The following is a 19,845-nucleotide window of genomic DNA, read 5'->3' on the forward strand; positions in this document are numbered from 1 at the left end:
GCCTCCTTTCCTCCTTATCCACCGTCTTCCCTCCCCCGCCAATTTTGGGGCCTCTAGCTTCGGATTGACAGAGCTGAAGGCCAATCAGCTAGCGCCCACTGGAGCTCGCACCAACAGCCAAGGCGGGGGCGGGGCTGAGCGAACCCTGCACTGTTCACCAATGAGAGACGCGGGAGCCCCGCCCCCGGGCGCAGACCAATGGCGCTGGCCGGGGGGCGGGCACCGCCTCCTGGTGGCCGCAAGGTTTCACTGCAGGAAACCCACTGGGCTCAGTGACGCTGCGGCCGCCTCCGGCCCCGGTCCGAGCGCTCCAGGCGGTAGTGCGGTCGTGCAATAGGAAGCTGAGGGTGGTGCAAGCTTCCCGTCGGGCACCAGCTACCTGGCCCAGCGCCCTGCCCAGTGCATTCCTCAGACACCTCTGGGGCCCCCACCTGCGGCCCCCGGAGCCCTCTAACCGCGTCGGCCATGCCTCTAAACCGCACTTTGTCCGTGTCCTCACTGCCAGGACTGGAGGATTGGGACGATGAATTCGACCTGGAGAACACAGTGCTCTTTGAGGTGGCCTGGGAGGTGGCCAACAAGGGTGAGCACGCCGGGCGGAGGGACCCGGACGAGAAGGGCAGTCGGGGATGGGGGTAACGAGGCTGTATGGCATGACTCTTGGGTCCTGGGCAAGGAGCCTGTGACTCCTGTGTCCTTGGGGAGGGACTGGAGTTTGTCTCCTGGGCCCTGGAGGGAGGGGATGAGTCGCCTAAGATGAAAGGAGGTTGGAAACCCAGGTCCTGGGTCCTAGGGGTGAGGGGGCTAAAATGAAAAAGACCAGAGACCTGGGTCCTCAATAGGGAAGGAGATGGGGGGAGGGGTTTTGCACTTCAGAACTGTGGCCCTAGGGGGAAGGGTCTTGGGATGTAACTCCGGATTTGGGAGAGAGCCCACTTGGAGATACGTTGCGTGAATCGTGGTGGGAGAATTTGGGGAACTGGTCATTTGAGAGTAAAGATGTGAAGGGGCTGGAGACCCTAATTCTTAGATCCTAGGGTGAGAGAGAGTTAGGGCCTGGATGCCTGGGTTCTGAGGGCCTGAGCTCTGGGTTCTTAGGAGTAGAGGAGCCTGTAGCCTCAGAGACATGCGCGCAGGAATGGGGAAAGGCTGGGAAGTCCTAAGCTGGTCGGGGCTGGGCCCTGGGATGGGAGTGGCTGGGGGCCTGGATTTCTGGGTTCTGGGCTCCAAAGGGCCTGAGGTTCTGGGTTTGGAGAAGGCTGGGGCTGGAATCCCAAGAGCTAGGCAGTCTAGCTCCACAGAACAAAGGGAGCTGGGATTTTGCTTTGCTGAGTCTTGGGAGAGAAAGGGGAGGTCTGTGAACATGGAGACATGGATCTCCAGGGCCCAGGCTTCAGGAGGTAAGGAGGCTGGAGGCCCAGACTCCTGGGTCTGGAATGGAGTCATGGGAGGGGCAGGGCCCTGCATGCCTGTGTCCCCATGTAGGGAGAGGGAACTGAGGGACAGGTCGGCAGAGTCCCTGGGGGGTGAGGAATAACAGCTCTGGCTTCTTTTGGGCAACTCCGAGAACCTAAATGAGGCCACGAAGAGGGATTCTGCCTTACTGTGTCCTGGAGCCTGACTGGGAATTTAAATCCAGCTCCTGTAAGCTGGGAACTCAAGAAGCTAGGCCCTAATAACCCTTGTCAGCTTATGTCCTCCTCAGCCCCAGCCCCTAATTCCCTCACACCTAGAAGCCTAGGCCCCCAGCCCCTTCCCTCAGACTCAGCACCCTCCTCCCTTCAAGTCCCGACCCCAGCCCCCTTCTCCCATAGACCCAGGAGTACCGTCCATCACTGCCCTCTCCCCTCCTTCCTCTGACTCTGAAGTGTGGGTTCCCAGGCCCCTTTTCCCTCTGAGCCAGAGGTCCGGGGCTCCCGCGGCCCCCCACCCCACCCCGCCCCAGGCCCCAGATCTGTGGACCTCTGCCCACAGTGGGTGGCATCTACACGGTGCTGCAGACGAAGGCGAAGGTGACAGGGGATGAATGGGGCGACAACTACTACCTGGTGGGACCGTACACGGAGCAGGGCGTGAGGACCCAGGTGGAACTGCTCGAGCCCCCGACCCCAGCCCTGAAGAGGACGCTGGACTCCATGAACGGCAAGGGCTGCAAGGTGGGACATGGCCCGGCTGAGGGCAGGGTGGGGGCAGCAGCAAGAGAAGGAGCAGGGGATGGACAGCCCCAGGGAGAGAGGGAGGCATGGACAGAAACTCAGGATGGCCCAGCACTTTCCCAGGCAGATATCTGACAGACACTCAGACAGATGCAGGACCCCGTGAAGTGAGTGGGTGAACCCCCAGCTCTAAGACATTGGTGAATGGACTGACAGACAGCAGGTATGAGACAGACTGAAAGATGGTCCCAAGAGGCCAAGATCCTCAGATCCAGAGAGAGGAAAAGAGCTAGATGGACAGCCAGACAAAACCCAGGGGAGGTGGGCTTGGGGGTGAGGCAGGAGGCCAGAGCAGGAGTTCTGGAGCCTGAAGTTCAAATTCGCCTTCTCTGCTTCCTGCCTTGTGACCCTGGCGAATGAACATGCTAATAGCATCCACTTTATAGGTTTTCTGGGAGGATGAAATAGTTCATAAAAAGTGTTCAGCCCAGGACCTGGCGTGCAGTTAGTACTGTCTGTGAGCTGTGAGGTGTCGTCGTGGTTATTATTATCATCATTATTACTGAAAGCAGCCACACTTGCAGACTGAGGTGGACAGGCAGGCAATGGAGAGAGGCTGAGTGTTCCAAAAAGTGATGGTGGCCCCAGTGGTTAGAGCAATAGGGAGATAGACAGAGTCCAGATACAGAAAAGAGGTAGCCTGGTTTAGAGAGAAGGATCTCGAAGGAGAGAGGAAGACGGAGTATTGAGGAAGAGAGGAGAGGTAGGCAGGCAAACCCAGGGGACAGAGTTTTGGATGCGCAGCCAGGAATTAAAAGGAGGAGGGGAAAAATAAAAAATAAAAAAGAGGAGGGGAGAGTCCCAGGCACCCGCTGAGAATTGAAGGATGAGGACAGAGAGGTGGCTGTCCCCCAGGGAGAGGGCCATAAGGCAGCAGGGCTGAGGTGCAGACATTGGGGTCTGGGAGGGAGAGGTACAATGCTGCCTTCATTCATTCACAGCCTCTGATTTGGGGTGGGGTCTGGAGTCCAGTTAGACGGGACTGTGTCCCTAAGGAACCCTAGGGCAGCCCAGTCCCTCCCCCATGGCAGCTGCTGTCCATGTGCTGGGGGCCTAAGAATAGCCCCCCCAGCAAAAGGGCAGACAACAGCTGGGAGGGGGAGGAGCATAGGGGGTCAGGCGCCTAAAGCCGGGAAAAGCCAGGTTGGGGAGGAGTAGGATGGCTTTTCGGCCCAAAATCTGGCAGCAGGCCCCAAATCTGGATCACGGTCTCAGGAGGAAAGCAACAGATCAATGAAACGTGGCAGGGCCAGAAATGCGACCACGAGGCTTAGAAACACGGCAGTGGGTAGAAAAATGTAGCCCCCATGCATGGAAATTGGGTGGGCAGTGTTAGAAATGAGGCTGCAAAGTACAAGATGGGCCTATGGGCAGAGAAAAGAGGAAGCAGGTGACAAATATATGGCGAAAGGATCAGAAACAAGGGAGCGAGTGGAAGAAGAAGGAGCCAGTACAAGGAGTGAGCGGCAGAAAGGAAAGATAATGGGAGAAAGCAGCATTATGGTTGGTGAGAGAAATGTGGCAGCGAACACAGAAGCAAGGCAGTGAGCTGGAGAAATGATTAGCAGGGTGGAGAAATAAGGCAGTGGGGGCACACAGACAGGACATGTGCAATGTGGGTTTATAAGTAGAGAAGAGAGGCAACTGTTAGAGAAACTAAGCAAGGGATAGGGAGATGCTGCAGCCAAGATGGGAAAAAATTGTGGTGGGAATAACTAATGGCAAATAGAGAAATAAGGCAGTAGGTGAGAAATTAGCAGCAGATACAGAAACAGAAGGTAGAAGCACTGAGGCCATGAACCCAGACGTCTCCCTGGGGATGGGAGAAACGCAGTTGCTGTGCCCAGAGACAGGTGGCCAAAACCCTAAGCCTCCCTGTGTCCCCCTGCAGGTGTATTTCGGGCGCTGGCTGATCGAGGGGGGCCCCCTGGTGGTGCTCCTCGACGTGGGGGCCTCAGCCTGGGCCCTGGAGCGCTGGAAGGGGGAGCTATGGGATACGTGCAACATCGGGGTGCCCTGGTATGACCGAGAAGGCAACGACGCCGTCCTTTTTGGTTTCCTCACCACCTGGTTCCTGGGTGAGGTAGGCCCCACTGCCAATCCCCGTGTCACTCCTTTCGACCCCAGGCCCCAAATTACAATGGCCATCCGAGGCCAGAGGGTGGCCAGTGTCTCCCAGAGCATTCTGGGAGTTGTAGTCCTTTAAACCGAGGATTAGCTCTGATCTCTGGCAATATGGACATCCAGGGGCCAAGATTCTTCTTTCCTCAAAGACCCAGTCTCCCAACCCCAGCTTCATTCACTCCAGTCTTCCAAATATAGGAATTCTAAGCCATTAGCTCTTGGGGAGGCTGGCTTGACGGGAGGGCTCACCCCCCAGGGAGTTCTGGGAGTTGTAGTTCTCTAATATGGGCGGGACTTGGCTCTCAGATGAGTCCCCGGATGTTTGGGAATCCCCAGCCTATCTGAGAACCAGGAACCCCAATTCGGACCCTCTCTTAGGTTTTAAAAGGCTCAAGAAACTTGTTTCCCATACCCTGGGACAGTTTATGAATTGGCCGCTCCTAGGGCATTCTGGGAGTTGTAGTCCTTCAACCAGTATCCAGTACAGGTCTACTCTTGATTGACATAAAAAGTGTCCAGGAATTGTGTTCAGGACTTGGGGACACTAAAACTTTGGTCTTTCCAATTCAGCCCTTCTGGAACTTAGAAGGTTGGTCAAAAAAACACAGCTCCCATCAGCCTCTGGGAATGAAGTCAGCTAGCTAGTCTGGCTGCCTTAAGGATTTAGAGCTCCTTGTCCCATGGGGATTGCAATGGGTCACCACCCACTCTGTGCGGTTGTGGGGATAGATTGACCTCTCCCCTGCTTCCTCATCCACGTTGGGGATTGCTGGTTGTCTTCACAACACACATGGAGACACACTGGCCCTATCCCTATTGCCCCACAGTTCCTGGCCCAGAGCGAGGAGAAACCACATGTGGTTGCACACTTCCATGAGTGGTTGGCGGGCATCGGGCTCTGCCTATGCCGTGCCCGGCGGCTGCCCGTGGCTACCATCTTCACGACCCACGCCACGCTGCTGGGGCGATACCTGTGTGCCGGTGCCGTGGACTTCTACAACAACCTGGAGAGTGTGAGCTGGGAGCGTGGCAGATGGGGGTTGCCAATATTTCAGGACAGCCCGAGGCTGTCTGCGAAGCCCAAGGGGATCAAGTTCCCTCTTCCCCCAGGACCCAGGAATCCAAGTCCCCAACCCCCTTCACCCTCAGGCCCAGGAGTCCAGCTTCATGGCCCAATCTCCTCTAAGACCCTGGAGTCTGGACCGCCTGTCTTCTCCCCAGTTCTTCTAACCTGATTGCCCTCCCTCCCTACCCAGTTCAACGTGGACAAGGAAGCAGGTGAGAGGCAAATCTATCACCGCTACTGCATGGAGCGGGCGGCAGCCCACTGCGCTCATGTCTTCACTACCGTGTCCCAGATTACTGCCATTGAGGCTCAGCACCTACTCAAAAGGAAACCAGGTAGGAAATAGGCCTGGGTCTGTAGACGTAAGCGAGGTAGTCTATGCCAAGGCCTGTTGCGATGTTTTTGCTGTAAAGAGCAGAGAACTACAACTCCTAGAATGCCCTAGGTTGGTGACCTGAATAATGAGGCTGCCTGGCTGGATGCCCTAGAGGCTAATGGGAAGTGTAGTTTCTTTAATTTCAGAAATGGTAAAATTCTTTTACTGGCTAATGTAGATATTGGTCTTCTGAAAGAGGAAGGAGGTTCCTTGCATTTTGTTTTTGAGAAAAGCAGTGTTGGAACCAGTTATTCTTCCCAAACTATAGCATCCATTCTCATTGGTTATAAGGTGAGAACTATAACTCCCAGAATACCTTTGGCTGTCTAGCTCCTTATATTCCTGGAATTTTGCCCCAGGAGCTGATGGAGGTTATAGTTTTTCACTGATATGCTTTAATTTCTATGATAATAGGAAATGGTTGGGGCCCTAAAAGAGGCTTGAAGATAGAGAAGCAGGATGGGGACATAGACTCATTCCCCCAGCTCAGGGTGGCATAGGGGAAACAAAAGAGCTACAACTCTCAGAAGCCCCGATGTTGCTCTGTTCCCTGTCTGGTTAGCCATTCACAGGGGCTGATGGGAGTTGTAGTCAGGCTTGTGAATATAAGCATGCAATATTGGGCAAGAAGGTATCTGAGTGGCAGGGCAACTGGGTCACCACAGGAGCTCACTGGGGAGCTATTGAAACAAAGACATTGTGAAAGGAAAGGGGTCTTTCCTTCATTTATTCATTCAGCCACATTGATCTGAACGAAGAAATGAAGAAATGAAATGTGGGACCTTCTCCCCCAATCCCAGATATCGTGACCCCCAATGGACTGAATGTGAAGAAATTCTCTGCCATGCATGAGTTCCAGAACCTCCATGCTCAGAGCAAGGCTCGAATCCAGGAGTTTGTGCGGGGCCATTTTTATGGGTATGTAGGCCAGATACCTAGGTCTTGAGAGAGAGGGTGGTTGGGAACCCAGACTCCTGGGGCCAACAGAGGGGACAGCTGAGGACTCAGCCTCTTGAGTTCTTGAGCGCCAGAACAATGGCTGAGTATTTAAGGAAATCCCCATCTAAGGAGAAAAGAACATTTCCCAGGAGTTCCCATGATGCCTCTGTCCTAAGATGTTCTTTGCCCCTGTGGCTTCTGGGGTTTGTAGTTTCAAGGCTGGGGCTAGTGGGTGAGGGTCTTGGCTTCACCCTGTGCTGTGGCTTCTATAGGCACCTGGACTTCAACTTGGACAAGACCTTGTACTTCTTTATCGCTGGCCGCTATGAATTCTCCAACAAGGGGGCCGATGTCTTCCTGGAGGCCTTGGCCCGGCTCAACTATCTGCTCAGAGTAAGGCCTGGGCTGCAAGGGGACAAGGAGGATGAGAAAATCAGTACATGACTGGGGAGAACGGAGACCTGGGGAGGTGGGGGCAGGGAAACCCATGTGTAAAACAGGAGTGTAGGGACCCAGAAAGAAGATCAGAGTCCCCGTGGGAATGGTAGCTCTGTCCTATAATTCTCCTTGACAGTGAGGGGCATGGCAGGGTCCTCGTGGTCTTGGGGGGTGGAAAAGGGTGGGACAGCCTTCTCCCATGTGATCCTCACACACTCACACGCACATACACACACACACACACCCTCCCTTTCCTCTGCCCCAGGTGAATGGCAGCGAGCAGACAGTGGTTGCCTTCTTCATCATGCCAGCTCGGACCAACAATTTCAACGTGGAAACCCTTAAGGGCCAAGCCGTGCGCAAGCAGCTTTGGTCAGCAGCCCTCAGCCCGGCATCCCTGCTGCTCCCACTCCCAGCTGTGTGCTTTGGGTCCCCTGTTTCTCCTGGAGTCTCAGTTTTGTCATCTGTGACATGATCAACCCATCCCCCACCTGATTCCCAGCAAAGTTACTTGCTCCAGATGCCTGCAACTCGGGGGCAGTACGAAGTCGCAGTCGCAGGCAGGACAAGTGTGACAGCATGACCAGGGCTCTGGTATCAAGCTGGCGAGATCCCGCTCATGCCCCTGTCCTGCTCTGGCTTTGTGACTTTAGGCAAACCACTCCCCGTCTTCAAGCCTCAGTTTCCTCATCTGTAAAAAACACGTATTAGCCATCAGCTATTTCTTGAGCTCCTACTGCGTGCCAGATGCTGTTCTAGGCACTGGAACACAGCTGTGAGGCAGAAAGATAAAATCCCTGCCCTTATTGTGTTCACATTCTAGAAAGTTCTATAGAAAGTGCTCTGGCAAAAAAAAGCAGGACTGGAATATGAGACAGGGTTGTCAGGACAGGCCACACTGAGTAAGTGCCAGCAAGTAGAGACCAAGAGAGGAAACAAGGGAGGAAACCCTGTGTGTATCTGGGGAACAGCATTTTAGGCAGAGGGAATGGCAAGTGCAAAGGCCCTGAGGCATGTTTGAGAAACAGCAAGGAAGCCAGCGGGGCTGAAGCAGAGTACCCTAGGGAGATGGGGTAGAAAATGAGGCTAGAGCTACGAGAGGACCATGAACAGAGGAATGTCAATGAAGTTGTAGGGTGGCACTCTTTGCTAGCTTTACTTGTGTCCATACATTTTCCTCTCTCAGAATGTAATTTTCCCTTTTTATAAAATGGGGCTTAGCATCACGACTACCAGGACTAGCCTAAAGTCCTAATAATAGCTGACATTTTTGGAAGGCTCACTGTGTGATGGGCACTGTGCACTTTTTGTCATGACCTCATCGAATTCTCACTGCAAACCTTTGAGGTTGCTTCTATTTTTATCCCCATCTGACAGATGAGGCATTGAAGTCAGAGAGGGAAGGCCACCTGTCCCTGGCCGCAGAACTGATGCAAAGCACAAGGGATCCGAGCCTTCCAGGGCCTATTCCCTGAGTCTCCATCCTCCAGCCAGAAATATCCAGAGCTTCTCTGCTCAGACCTCAACTTCCCAGCTGCCCCAGAAGCCTAACAATAAATGGCAGCTGGTCTATAAGTGATGTTGTCGCTCTGCTCCTTCCAGGGATACGGCCAACACAGTGAAGGAGAAGTTTGGGAGGAAGCTTTATGAATCCTTGCTGGTGTGAGTGTCCCGCCCTCAGCCCTGCATCCTCCTGGGCTCTAAACCCTCTCATCACCCATTCCCAGATGCATCCCACTGCTCACCTTACAGGGGGAGCCTCCCAGACATGAACAAGATGCTGGACAAGGAGGACTTCACTATGATGAAGAGAGCCATCTTTGCCACGCAGGTATGGTTTGGACTCCTGAGTTGAAAGATGGCGATTCCCAGCAGCCCTGGAGGCAGGTTGCCGTGTTAGCTCTGACCCCAGAGATGGCTGGGAGTTCTGCTTTGTTGGCAGTCCTTATTCAAGGAACCAGTTCTGAAGTCAGAAGGGTGTGTGTGAGCTGACTGGTAGAACTTGAATTCCCAGAAGCCTTTAGGGCAGCCTGCTTTCCCACAGCTTTTTCTGCCACAGAGGCTTCTGGGAGTTGTAGTTTCTTTGAGTCCTTGGGGATCCATGAACAAAAGGTGGAAGGGACCTTAAACTAAAGTCAAGATAGCCACAAAAGGAGAGCTGCAACTCCCAGCTAACCCTGGGCCTTGCTGCAAGCTACCTCCACCTCTTCCCCCAGAGACTGCTGGGAGTGGGAGTTTTGTTGGGCCTCTAGGGATAGAGCCAGGTCAGCTAAAAAAATTATTTCGGGACTTCCCTGGCAGTCCAGGGGTTAAGACTCTGTGCTTCAAATACAGGGGGTGCGGGTTCGATCCCTGCTTGGGGACTAAGATCCCACGTACCGCATGGTGCGATCAAAGAAGAAGAAAAAACAACAAAAACAACAAAAAACAACAGTTATTCACTGAAGAACATTGAAAACTTTCAGCAGCTACTGTTTCTTATCCCACTGGTTGTGTCTTAGTCTCCAAATACCCCTGGGAGTTGTAGCTTCTTTAGATACCTGGGGTTAATTAGATGGGTGGGAAACCTTAGAGAAAATTAGCAGTCACAAAATGAGAACCACAACTCCCAGCAGCCCCCAGGGCTTTCTGCTACCTTGACTCTTCCCTTGCCCCAGAAACTTCTGGGAATTAGAGTTCTTTTATTCTCTGGAGTCAAGGGTTTTTGGTACCTATAGTCAGGGTTGGTGATTTCCCCCAACCCTGGGGAATGGAAACCCAGACAGCCAAGTTGCACAAACAAGGTGTGAATTGTTTCTGGCCAAACTATAATTTCCGGTAGTTCCTAAGGCAGTCGGCCTCACTGAGGATGTTTCTGCCATGGGGCTGCTGGGAGTTGTAGTTTCCTGGGCTCCTGGAGTCAGTAAACTGAAGATGAGTAGATCTTTTAATGAGAGGAATAATGGGACAGCTGAAAAGAACTATATATCCCAGCAGCCCCTGGGACTGCTGTCACACTAGCTCTGTCTTCCTCCAGTGGCTCTTGGGAATTGTGGTTTCTTTGGGCCTCTTTTGAGGGTGGAGGTGGAGAGAATACAGGATGGAGAGTAAAAGGAACTTGGAGAGAAAGAGATCCAGGATTTTCATAAGAAAACTATAACTTCTGGCAAGCAGCCCCTGAAAGGCACAGCCCCCATCAACTGCTGGGAGTTACAGTCTCTTTGGGTTTCTTTGATGAAAGCCCAGAGTACAGAACAAGATAGCTACAACTCCCTCTAGTCTATGAGGCATGTTAACACTGGCTCTGCCTCTAAGACAGCTGGGATTGTAGTTTCTTTTCGGCTTATGGTGGTTAAAGGGAAAAGAAAACCTTTACAGATAGAGCCAAGTAGGAAATCTACAACTCCTGGTAATCTCTTGGGTTTGTTGCTCCACAACCTGATGGGAATTGTCTCCTTAGATCCCCAGGATGAGCATGGCTCATGGGGAAGTAGGAAGCCCTCTGTCCCTTCCCTGACCCCCCCACCCCACTTGTGGCCCCTACAGCGGCAGTCTTTCCCTCCTGTGTGCACCCACAATATGCTGGACGACTCCTCAGATCCTATTTTGACCACCATCCGCCGAATTGGCCTCTTCAATAGTAGTGCCGACAGGGTCAAGGTGAGGGCACTGGCCAGGGTGGGTTGGGCATGGGGGGGTGGGGGGGTGCTGGGGAGGGCGGTGATATGGGGCCTGGAGCCTGAGCCTCACATTCCCCATCTCCCCTGGTATGTCAAAGGATTGCAATGTTTAGAAAGAACCTTTGCTTCTGAGGCAGACTTGGATTCCAGTCTTTGTCCTGACTCTGTCTTGTGTGGCTTTAGACAACTTTTTCATCCTCTCTGGGATCCCCAGGGAGTAGCTAAATAAGGTGCTCGGGCTGAGCCCTTGTTTTCCACTGCCAGGTGATTTTTCACCCGGAGTTCCTCTCCTCCACGAGCCCCCTGCTCCCTGTGGACTATGAGGAGTTTGTCCGCGGCTGCCACCTGGGCGTCTTCCCCTCCTACTATGAGCCTTGGGGCTACACACCAGGTGAGTTCAGCGTCTGGCGTGATCCCAGGACAAGGGACTGGCCCTTCCTGAGCTCCAGACTCCTCCTTTGCAAAACAGGAACAATGGAAACAAGTCTGTTCATGTGTTTTTGTGACACAGTAGCTCATGTGAGTAACTAGAGGGCTGATGTCAGGGTTCACACGTGATTTCTCCCAATTTGCTACTGTTTGGTTCCCCAAAACAACAACAGCTAAATGCACAGCTTGTTCTCTAACAATCAAGCTACTTTCATATGTTTTTAAGGCAAAATAAATACCACATTTGCTGTAATATTTCTTAAATGATGAGTGATTTGACAAGTTTGCCAGTTTCATCCACGGTTAAAATGGTGCATAGGTTTTGTGTGACCAGCTCCAACCCTATTTTTCCCATAAGCCTTGTTATATGTAGTGCCTACTTTTGCAGCTTACAGAGGTTTTTAGAAACACTTATATAAAAATTATAATAAACTCCTTGAAGCATTTCTCAGCGTTATTTAAGGGAGTAAGCGAGGTGTAGTAGGTGCTCTGTACACAGTGATAGTAATAATGAGAGACCTTGTCTTACCTCTTGTCAAAACAGACTGTAAAGCTATGACAACCAAAACAGTGCAGTCTGGCACAAAAAGGTGTCTTATAGGTCATGAGGATAAATTAAAATGGTAGACATTGGGCCAGAATACCGTGCTCAATAAATTAGCATCCTTATTACCCAATTATGGACTCTTCCTTACCCTGAGGCCTTGGGGCAAATCAATTCCCTTTTCTGAGCCTAGTAGCTTCCCCTCTAAGGAATAGGGACTATCATACTTTAATGCACAGCCTAATTTGTCTGGTTCCTGACTTGCGCGGCACAGCGCCCGGCTCTTATTAAAGGCGCCAATAGAGGGCGCCATTGGGGCTTTCACTGGGATTTAAGGCGATAAAGAGGGGCAAGCTAAGCGGACCTTTCTCACGCCTTCCCGCAGCTGAGTGCACGGTTATGGGTATCCCCAGTGTCTCCACCAACCTTTCTGGTTTCGGCTGCTTCATGGAGGAACACATCGCAGACCCCTCAGCTTACGGTCAGCGCCCAGAATGAGAGCCGGGACTCTTGGATCCTGGGAAGGAGGGGCGTGGTCTCTTGGGTCACTAAGAGAGGAGGGGGTGGACTCCTGAGTCCCAGTGGGAGGAGGCGTCCTGGTGTCCGCAGAGTCCCAGAGACAATGAAGGTTTCCCCAATCTGTTTTCTGAGACTCTTCCTGGCCCCGACAGGCATCTACATTCTGGACCGGCGTTTCCGAGGCCTGGATGATTCTTGCTCGCAGCTCACCTCCTTCCTCTACAGTTTCTGCCAGCAGAGCCGGCGGCAGCGCATTATCCAGCGGAACCGCACGGAGCGCCTCTCCGACCTTCTGGACTGGAAATACCTAGGCCGGGTATAATTCCCCTCCCTGTCCTCTGCTGTGAATAAGTCACTTACGGCTCTGGGTCTCTGATTCCCCGTGCCTCGAAAGCTGGCGCAAAGGGCATGGTCTCTTCCTATTTGTAACGCTTGCTGTCCCTTTAAGAAAAGAATCAACTTTCAGACTGGAAGACCACCGAGGTGGGAAGTTCTCTATTTGCATAAGGGTGCGGCCAAAGAGGTACCTGACTGGAGAATTCCGCCCCTGTTAAAGGAGTGTGGCTCAGAGACTGTCCATTCACAGCTCTGCTTATCTGCATAAGGGGTGGAGCCTGAAAGATGGATGATTGGCAGAGGGGCCAACTGGAAACCACGGCAGGTTGTGCTCATCTGCATAAAACGTGTAACCAGGGCTCACCCCACCTCCAAACCTGCTGGGGGCGGGGTCAGGCTCCTGCCCCCTGATGCCCACTCCTCTTCTTTCCCCCCAACAAGTACTACATGTCTGCGCGCCACATGGCGCTGGCCAAGGCCTTTCCAGAACAGTTCACCTACGAGCCCCACGAGGCTGATGCGGTAAGTGGATCCGGGGTCTCTCTAGGGGGGGCCAGGAGCTAGAAGAGTGGGGTGAAGTAGGGTGTCCCTCCTGGAGTTGCAAGGCCTCAAGGACGCTGGACGCCCAGGCAGGCTGTAGAGGCCTCTGCTCACTATGCGGTTTGTGCCCACACCTCCGTACGCAGACCCAGGGCTACCGCTACCCGCGGCCAGCCTCAGTGCCACCATCGCCCTCACTGTCGAGACACTCCAGCCCGCACCAGAGCGAGGATGAGGAGGAGCCCCGGGACGGACCACCCGATGAAGATGGCGAGCGCTACGACGAGGACGAGGAGGCTGCCAAGGACCGGCGCAATATCCGCGCCCCGGAGTGGCCGCGCCGCGCCTCCTGCACGTCTTCAACCGGCGGGAGCAAGCGCGGCTCGGTGGACACAGCGCCCTCCAGCTCAGTCAGCACCCCCAGCGAGCCCCTCAGCCCCGCCAGCTCCCTGGGCGAGGAGCGCAACTAGGTCCCCTGACCCGCACTCCCCTGCCAACCCTGCCTCCCTTATCTTGAGGGTGGATGCAGAATGGCGCTGTCCCTAAACTCCACTCCAGATCCCTAGCCCTCTGTGGGGTCCACAGCTCTACCCCCTCCGCCATACACTCCAGCCCCTCTAGCTCCTCTCTCGAAATCCCAAACACTCCAGAATCCTCAACGCCGTGCCTTTCTTGGGTTCCAGAATGCATAATCTGTGCCCTGGAGTCCCCCAGGCCATCCCAGAGGCCAGGAATCTGCCATTATCCTGCCGTGGTGCCAGAGGTTTTCAGAAACCTGCTCTGTTGCCTTCTATGCTGGGGCTCCTTGAGCCCCTTGCGGCTTGCTAATTTTACAGCATACAGAGCCTGCCATGCCCAGGCCTGGCCCGGGGCCACCAAGCACTGGAAACCACGTGGAGTCCCTGCTACTGAGACAATCAAGTCCAGAGCTGGGGCACTTTCAGGGACTTAATGCAGGTTAACTCCAGAACTCGGGCTCCAGGCCAGTGCACTCGTGTTTACTCTGATTTAGCCCTCCCTGGGGTGTCCGGCTCTGCCTGGAGGATCCCTCCACCCCTGCTCCCTTCTTCCTCTGCACTTTGGCCAAGCAAGTGGGGGCAGAACCACTTGGTTTCTCATTCCTACTGGAGAACAAGCTGTCTTGGTCTAGATGCCTTTCTGGACCAGACCCTACTCCTTCTTCCCTGAGTCTGAACTCTTCCCCATATCTCTAAACTCCTGCGCCCTACAGGGAATCCCTCTGCTGAGGACAACTGGCTGCCTTCCCCAGTACCTGCACACATAACCCCCAACCATGAAACCACTGGATTCTAGGTCCCAGCTGCCAAATTTAGAACCTCGCCACTTTGCTGCATCCTGGTCCCTTCCCTCTGGTCTAGAACTCAGCCCACTGGTTTCTAGAACCTCCATATTCACCTCGAGGCTCTTCCATCCCTAAGCTGTGCCCTGCCCCCAGCTTTGGTGAAAGGGAGGGGCCCCTCACGTGTGCTGTGCTGTGTCTGCTGCCCTTGGTTTGCAATTGGGAGGGGGGAGGGCAGAAGGGGTGTGATTGAAGTGTGTCCAGAGATGAAAAAATACATCTATATTTAAGAATCTCAGGTCTAGTCTGACCGGAGGGCTTGGTGGGCCTCAATCCTGGCCCCACCCTCCTCTTCCTTCCCTCTTCACCTCGATTCCTCCCTGTGCCCACTGCTGGGTCCCGGTTCTCTTGTCTCATTCTACTGTCTTAGAGACTTGGATTGCCACTGGATTCCAGTGTTATTTCACAGGAAGGCAACTCTCTTGTTTTTGACTCGACTTGCAAGTGGCAAAGTTGGCTCAGGCTCTTAAATTCCTCAGTAGCACTAGCCATATGCAAGGGCTCAATAGCCACTGTGGCCACATGTGGCCCATGGCTACCCTATTGGACAGCACAGATACAGAACACTTCCATCACTGCAAAAAGTTCTGTTGGACAGCACTGGCTTAGAGCATGTTTCTAGGACCCTGGCCTCTGGACTTTGGCCCTACTGTCCCCTGGATGACTCTACTTTTGGAAAAAAATCTTTTTCTCCTTTCAGTTCTAATCATCCCTAGGCTACACGTGCATCTCTGAATCAGTCGCTTTTCAGGGGAGTAGAAAGCTCTGATTGTTTGAATTTGGATGTGTGATCATCTGTTAGCCGCAGTGTTTGTGACACCCAAGAGTCCCCTCCCCCACCAGAATTACCATCAGGAGAGGCATGGTGCTGAGCAGACCAAAGAACAGCTGTATAGCAGCCATTTCCTCTTAGATTCAGCTACCAAAAATAGGATGGGGTAGGGGGGTCAGAGTTGACATCGTTTCATTGCTTGGACCCAGCAGCTAAGTCATCTTCAAGCTTCTTCAGTTCCCATTTGGATAATTTCACATCCCATTTCTGTCTGTGCTGAGCCCTGAACCCCTAGCTCAGCACCTTTCACCTCATGTGCCCTCAGCTGCTCAGACCCACTAGCCAGGTTCTACCTATTATGTGCCTTGAATTCCACACCTGTAACCAACAGCCTTTGGAGGTCAGACCTGGGTGTGCCTCCCGGTTACCATGGGTAATTTACACAGTTTGTCTCAACTTACCCATATAAAGGAGCTCACATTTCTATTTAGCCTCCCAGAATTGAGGCAGAGTACTTTCAGAGCTTGGCAAGTGCCTAGCAACATAACTCACGTGAACCAGTTTCTCATTACTGATCTCCTTAACAGCTGTCTGCTTCCAGCTAGCAACCCCAGGTTTTACTAGACTCTCCCTGGAGTCTGGGCTCTACCATCTTAGGAGGGGCAGTTAACAGCCTGGCAAAGCAGAAAACCCACTACAGCAACACCCCACAGGTGTTATGATGTCTTAGAAGTAGAGCGCCAAACTCCTCGCTCCCTGCCAGCCCAGTGCAGCCAGAGGCCTTGTGAAAACAGACCCCACCTTTTCCCCAGGATACACACATAAAACCACTAGGTGCTGCAAAAAGCTTTACTGTTTCCATCTGGTCCAAGGCTGGGGAGAGGGCTCCGGGGCGGTTAACAAGCTGCTTGCTGGCTGCAGAGGGGCTTCAGGCAGAAGCCCTGACACCAGAGGGGCTCCTCAAAGGCCGCTGGGCTCCGGAGGCTCCTAATCGTGCTTGAGAGTGAGCCTTTCGAAGAGATACTCGCCCAGCCCAGCCTGGGGACCAGCCAGCCTGCGGAGGTTGGTCAGGTGGTCACCCATCTTCTTGATGAGTTTCACCTCCTCATCTAGGAAGTGGCTCTCCAGGAAGTCGCAGAGCTGAGTGATAAGAGAGGAGAAAATGTTGCCACGTACAGATCTAACAATGTGACAGATGGGGGAAGGAAGCTCAGAAGGAAATCTGCCCAATCAAATGAGGCCAATGCTTGGTATGTAAGCATCATTCCAGGGAAGGTCTTATAGACATGACTGGAGATACTTACGTGGGGGTCTGCGCGGGCACAAGCCAGGGCATGCAGATCCAGAAGGGCCTGGTTCAGGTTCTTCTCCATTTTAATGGCGGCTTCCATAGCGTCCTGAGTTTTACCCCACTCATCTTGAGATGGCTTCTATACCGAAAACAAACGGCTCAGTACTAGCCACATACTCTGGAAAGGACTAAAAACTAATTTTCCAGTAGTTGCGAGAGTAGAGGGCTTAATCGGAAAAGAAAACGTCTAAGAGTTTGTATCTATCATTCCCCAGTGTCCTATAACTACACGTCCCAGGATACTACACGCTGCGCTCTAGACCGCCACGTCTTGGGAGAACTGGGTGCGCCTCGATCTCCAGCTGTAATAACCCACAAAAGACGGAACTCAATCTCCGAAAGGCCTACGCGGTGCCTAAACCGCTACAGTCAAGGGGCCTCTAGTGCAGGGGCTGTTGGGAGATGTAGTCCAATGCCCACACACTATTTACCTGCACGTCCTGGAAGAGGGCGCGGCCGCCGCGTTGGTTTTGCATTTTCAAGAGACGCTTGGCGCTCTCGTGCTTCTCTTCGGCCAATTCGCGGAAAAAGTGGCGCACGCCCTCCAGAGCCACATCGTCGCGGTCGAAATAGAAGCCCTGCGGGAAGAGATGGCGGGAACAATGGTTAGCAGGAGGCGAGGCCAGGCATGCGGACTCCGCCTCTGACTATCCAACAGGACAAAGAAGGCCCGCGCGTGCGCAGAGGGCCGGAGGTGCGCAGCTGAGGGGAACTTGGGCTGGGGGCGTCCTGGGGACCCTCACCAGAGAGAGGTAGGTGTAGGAGGCCCGCAGATGCATGTTGACCAGGCGGTTGACGGCGGCCTCCACCTCGGTGGAATAATTCTGACGAATCTGGGAGCTCATGGTTGATCGGTAATAAGGAGTTCGGCTCAAAAAATGGTGTTGGCTGGTCCCGGTGACCGAGGACAGCTGAGTGGCTGACTCCGAAGGTTGGAGGGTGGATAGATGAGCGGCTGACTCCGAAGGTTGGAGGGTGGTCGGAGGCTGGAAGAAAGGGCGACCCTGGGTCTGTTCCGTCCAAACACTGTTGAAGCAAGAGACAGATCCCGGGAACCGCCGAGCGCAATGAAAACGGCTGCGGCCAAGGCGGCTTCTTTTATAGCGCGCAGGCCCTCGGAAGTGGGACGGCCAGGGAGAGCAATCAGCCAATCTGCGGTGGTGGGAGGCGGGGCCTGGAGCCCACGCGTGACCAATCAGGAGCATATAGGACTCCTAGGACCACCCCCCCCCCCCGGAGGTGGGGAAGTCACGCGCCTGTAGGCGACGGCTGTTGTGAAATGGGGAATGGGGGGGTGGGGGTTTTCGCGGGATGCAACAGCTCTGGGGCTAATTCTGGGAAGTCAAGGGATTCTGGGGGGGTGGGGAGGGAGACTCTCTAGTAGGTGAAAGATTAATGAGGACACTGGGAACCCTGGAAAATAATGATTCCTGGGTCCTGGGGGTGTCTCAGGAAAGTAGATCGGATTCTGGTGCTGTGTCAGGGCACGGACTTTACTGGAACCCTGGGGGCGTTCCTCAGAGGTGCGGAAACCTCCAGATGACTGGGGTTTGCGCTGGGAGATAAGGGGGTACCCGGATCATTGAGAAGTTTGGAAGGCTGTGAGATGATATTTCTGGAACCTTGGGTCTCTCTCTGGGAGGACCTGGGGCCTTGGGGTTCAAAGGTGGGGGGAGTTTCTGTAGCTTTAGAGTTCACAGTGGAAGTCCATATTTTTCTGGAAACTTCCCCGGGGGGGTAGGGCGATCTTTAGGCCCTTGAAGTGATCTGCGAGATTAAAAGGACAGTTGTAGAGCCCTGCTGTTCAGCCCCGGAGTGGGGGAGAGGGATGTTTCCAGAAGGCTAGTAGGGGCTTTTTAAAGAGGTCAGGGGTCTTGGAGAGCCTTTTGGAGCCCTTGAAAGATTGTCTGAGCCCCTTGGAATACCTAGGGGCTATTTTAGGGGCTCACTTTTTCTGGAAGCTGAGATGGGGATGGGTGAAATGAGACTGGAGTTTTGGGGGTCCCTCTGAGGCTGCACTTCGTGGGGATGACTTTGAAGGAAGCCAGAGACTGGGAATTCTTTTTGACTCTGAAGCAGCCTCGCTGAAATTGTCCCTGTCTTGCCTGACACATGCTCCTTCAAGATGACGGAGAAGTACTGAGTCCTGGTGAAACAAGGAGGGTCTGGGGACCTATGGTGGGATGTCTGTCTTTAACCAATGGACATTTTTAAAGTGTGTCTGGTCCAGGCTGGTGCCTGGGTGGCAGAGCTGGCTGAAGGAGCCCTCCAGGAGCTCCCATTGTGGTTGTTTGCGGGGAAGGAGAAACAAAGACAGAACTTTGACCCTCTTTCAGTGCCCTAATGGAGGCAGCTGTCCGGCTGGGGCAGGAAAGCTGAAGCCGCTGGGGCGTTGGGAGCAGAGGTCAGGGCTCACCTTGCAGAGAAGCCTCTCCAAGCAGCGCGGGCAGGGTACTCCCTGATCGAGGGGACGCCAGTCAGGCTGGTATCTGGGGTCCTCAAGGGGTGTCTGGGCCAGTGGCCAGGAGAGCAGCCGTGCTGAGTCATGCTGAACTCAGCTCTGGAAGGGGCTCCCGCAGAGGGGCGGGGTGGAGCCCGCTCGCTGACCTCATCTACTTTGGGTGGACTGCAGTCTGCCTGCGACCCGGGGAACTAGGCCTGGCTGGGCCCCAAGTCTGCCCCCCTCCCCCAAGGTGCCACCTTGAGTGCTTTGTCTCAAGGCACTGTCTTTTTTAGTTCCCTTGATGGTTTCCCTGGGCTCCCGCCGGTGGCCATATTGTCCCCTCTCTCTGGGTGGTGACTCAGTCTCCCCTCACTTCTGTCTTATCTGACATCTCTCCCCTGACTTGCCGTCTCTGCGGCAAGCCTCTGGGGAGGGGCAGTTGCCCCAGGCACACAGTCACAATGGGGTCTGAGTTACTCATTCACCAAATTTCATACCTCAGCCCAAAGACCTTTAGCCTGGGAAAGGAGAGGTGACCTGGGAAGTGCTCACAGGTGGAGGGAGAGGAAGGGGTGAGATAAAGATTATCTGAAGAAGGTGGGGTGAATCAGGGGGGATGGGAGAAGACAAGTGACCCAGGGAAACAGGGAGAGAGACACAGGGGGACAGAAAGACCCAGAGAGGGACAAAGAGACAGGAACAGAGACAGAGAAGGGGACAGAAGGACCCAGAG

The 19,845-nt window shown here is 53.9% G+C and overlaps 2 protein-coding genes across 2 annotated transcripts; one reads left to right on the top strand and one right to left on the bottom strand.

The window, feature by feature from the left end:
- Window positions 1–251: 251 nt before the first annotated feature.
- Window positions 252–16,317, top strand: GYS1 (glycogen synthase 1). Its single transcript, XM_022585128.2, has 16 exons — window positions 252–583; window positions 1,975–2,156; window positions 4,108–4,299; window positions 5,168–5,353; window positions 5,597–5,741; window positions 6,583–6,700; window positions 6,994–7,114; window positions 7,425–7,531; window positions 8,762–8,821; window positions 8,912–8,990; window positions 10,685–10,798; window positions 11,083–11,209; window positions 12,177–12,272; window positions 12,463–12,626; window positions 13,088–13,168; window positions 13,333–16,317. The coding sequence occupies exons 1-16, from the start codon at window positions 466–468 to the stop codon at window positions 13,654–13,656; spliced, it is 2,214 nt and encodes a 737-aa protein (XP_022440836.2). The 5' UTR covers window positions 252–465; the 3' UTR covers window positions 13,657–16,317.
- On the bottom strand, window positions 16,154–17,520 carry FTL (ferritin light chain). The gene is made up of 4 exons (XM_022585131.3): window positions 17,413–17,520; window positions 17,101–17,247; window positions 16,623–16,748; window positions 16,154–16,458 (listed from the first exon to the last, which is right to left on the bottom strand). The coding sequence occupies exons 1-4, from the start codon at window positions 17,512–17,514 to the stop codon at window positions 16,306–16,308; spliced, it is 528 nt and encodes a 175-aa protein (XP_022440839.1). The 5' UTR covers window positions 17,515–17,520; the 3' UTR covers window positions 16,154–16,305.
- Window positions 17,521–19,845: the final 2,325 nt, after the last annotated feature.

This window comes from Delphinapterus leucas, chromosome 20 (genome assembly GCF_059928025.1).
Source record: "Delphinapterus leucas isolate spDelLeu-1000000601 "Yukka" chromosome 20, BTC_Dleu_Yukka2, whole genome shotgun sequence".
Taxonomy (NCBI): domain Eukaryota; kingdom Metazoa; phylum Chordata; class Mammalia; order Artiodactyla; family Monodontidae; genus Delphinapterus; species Delphinapterus leucas.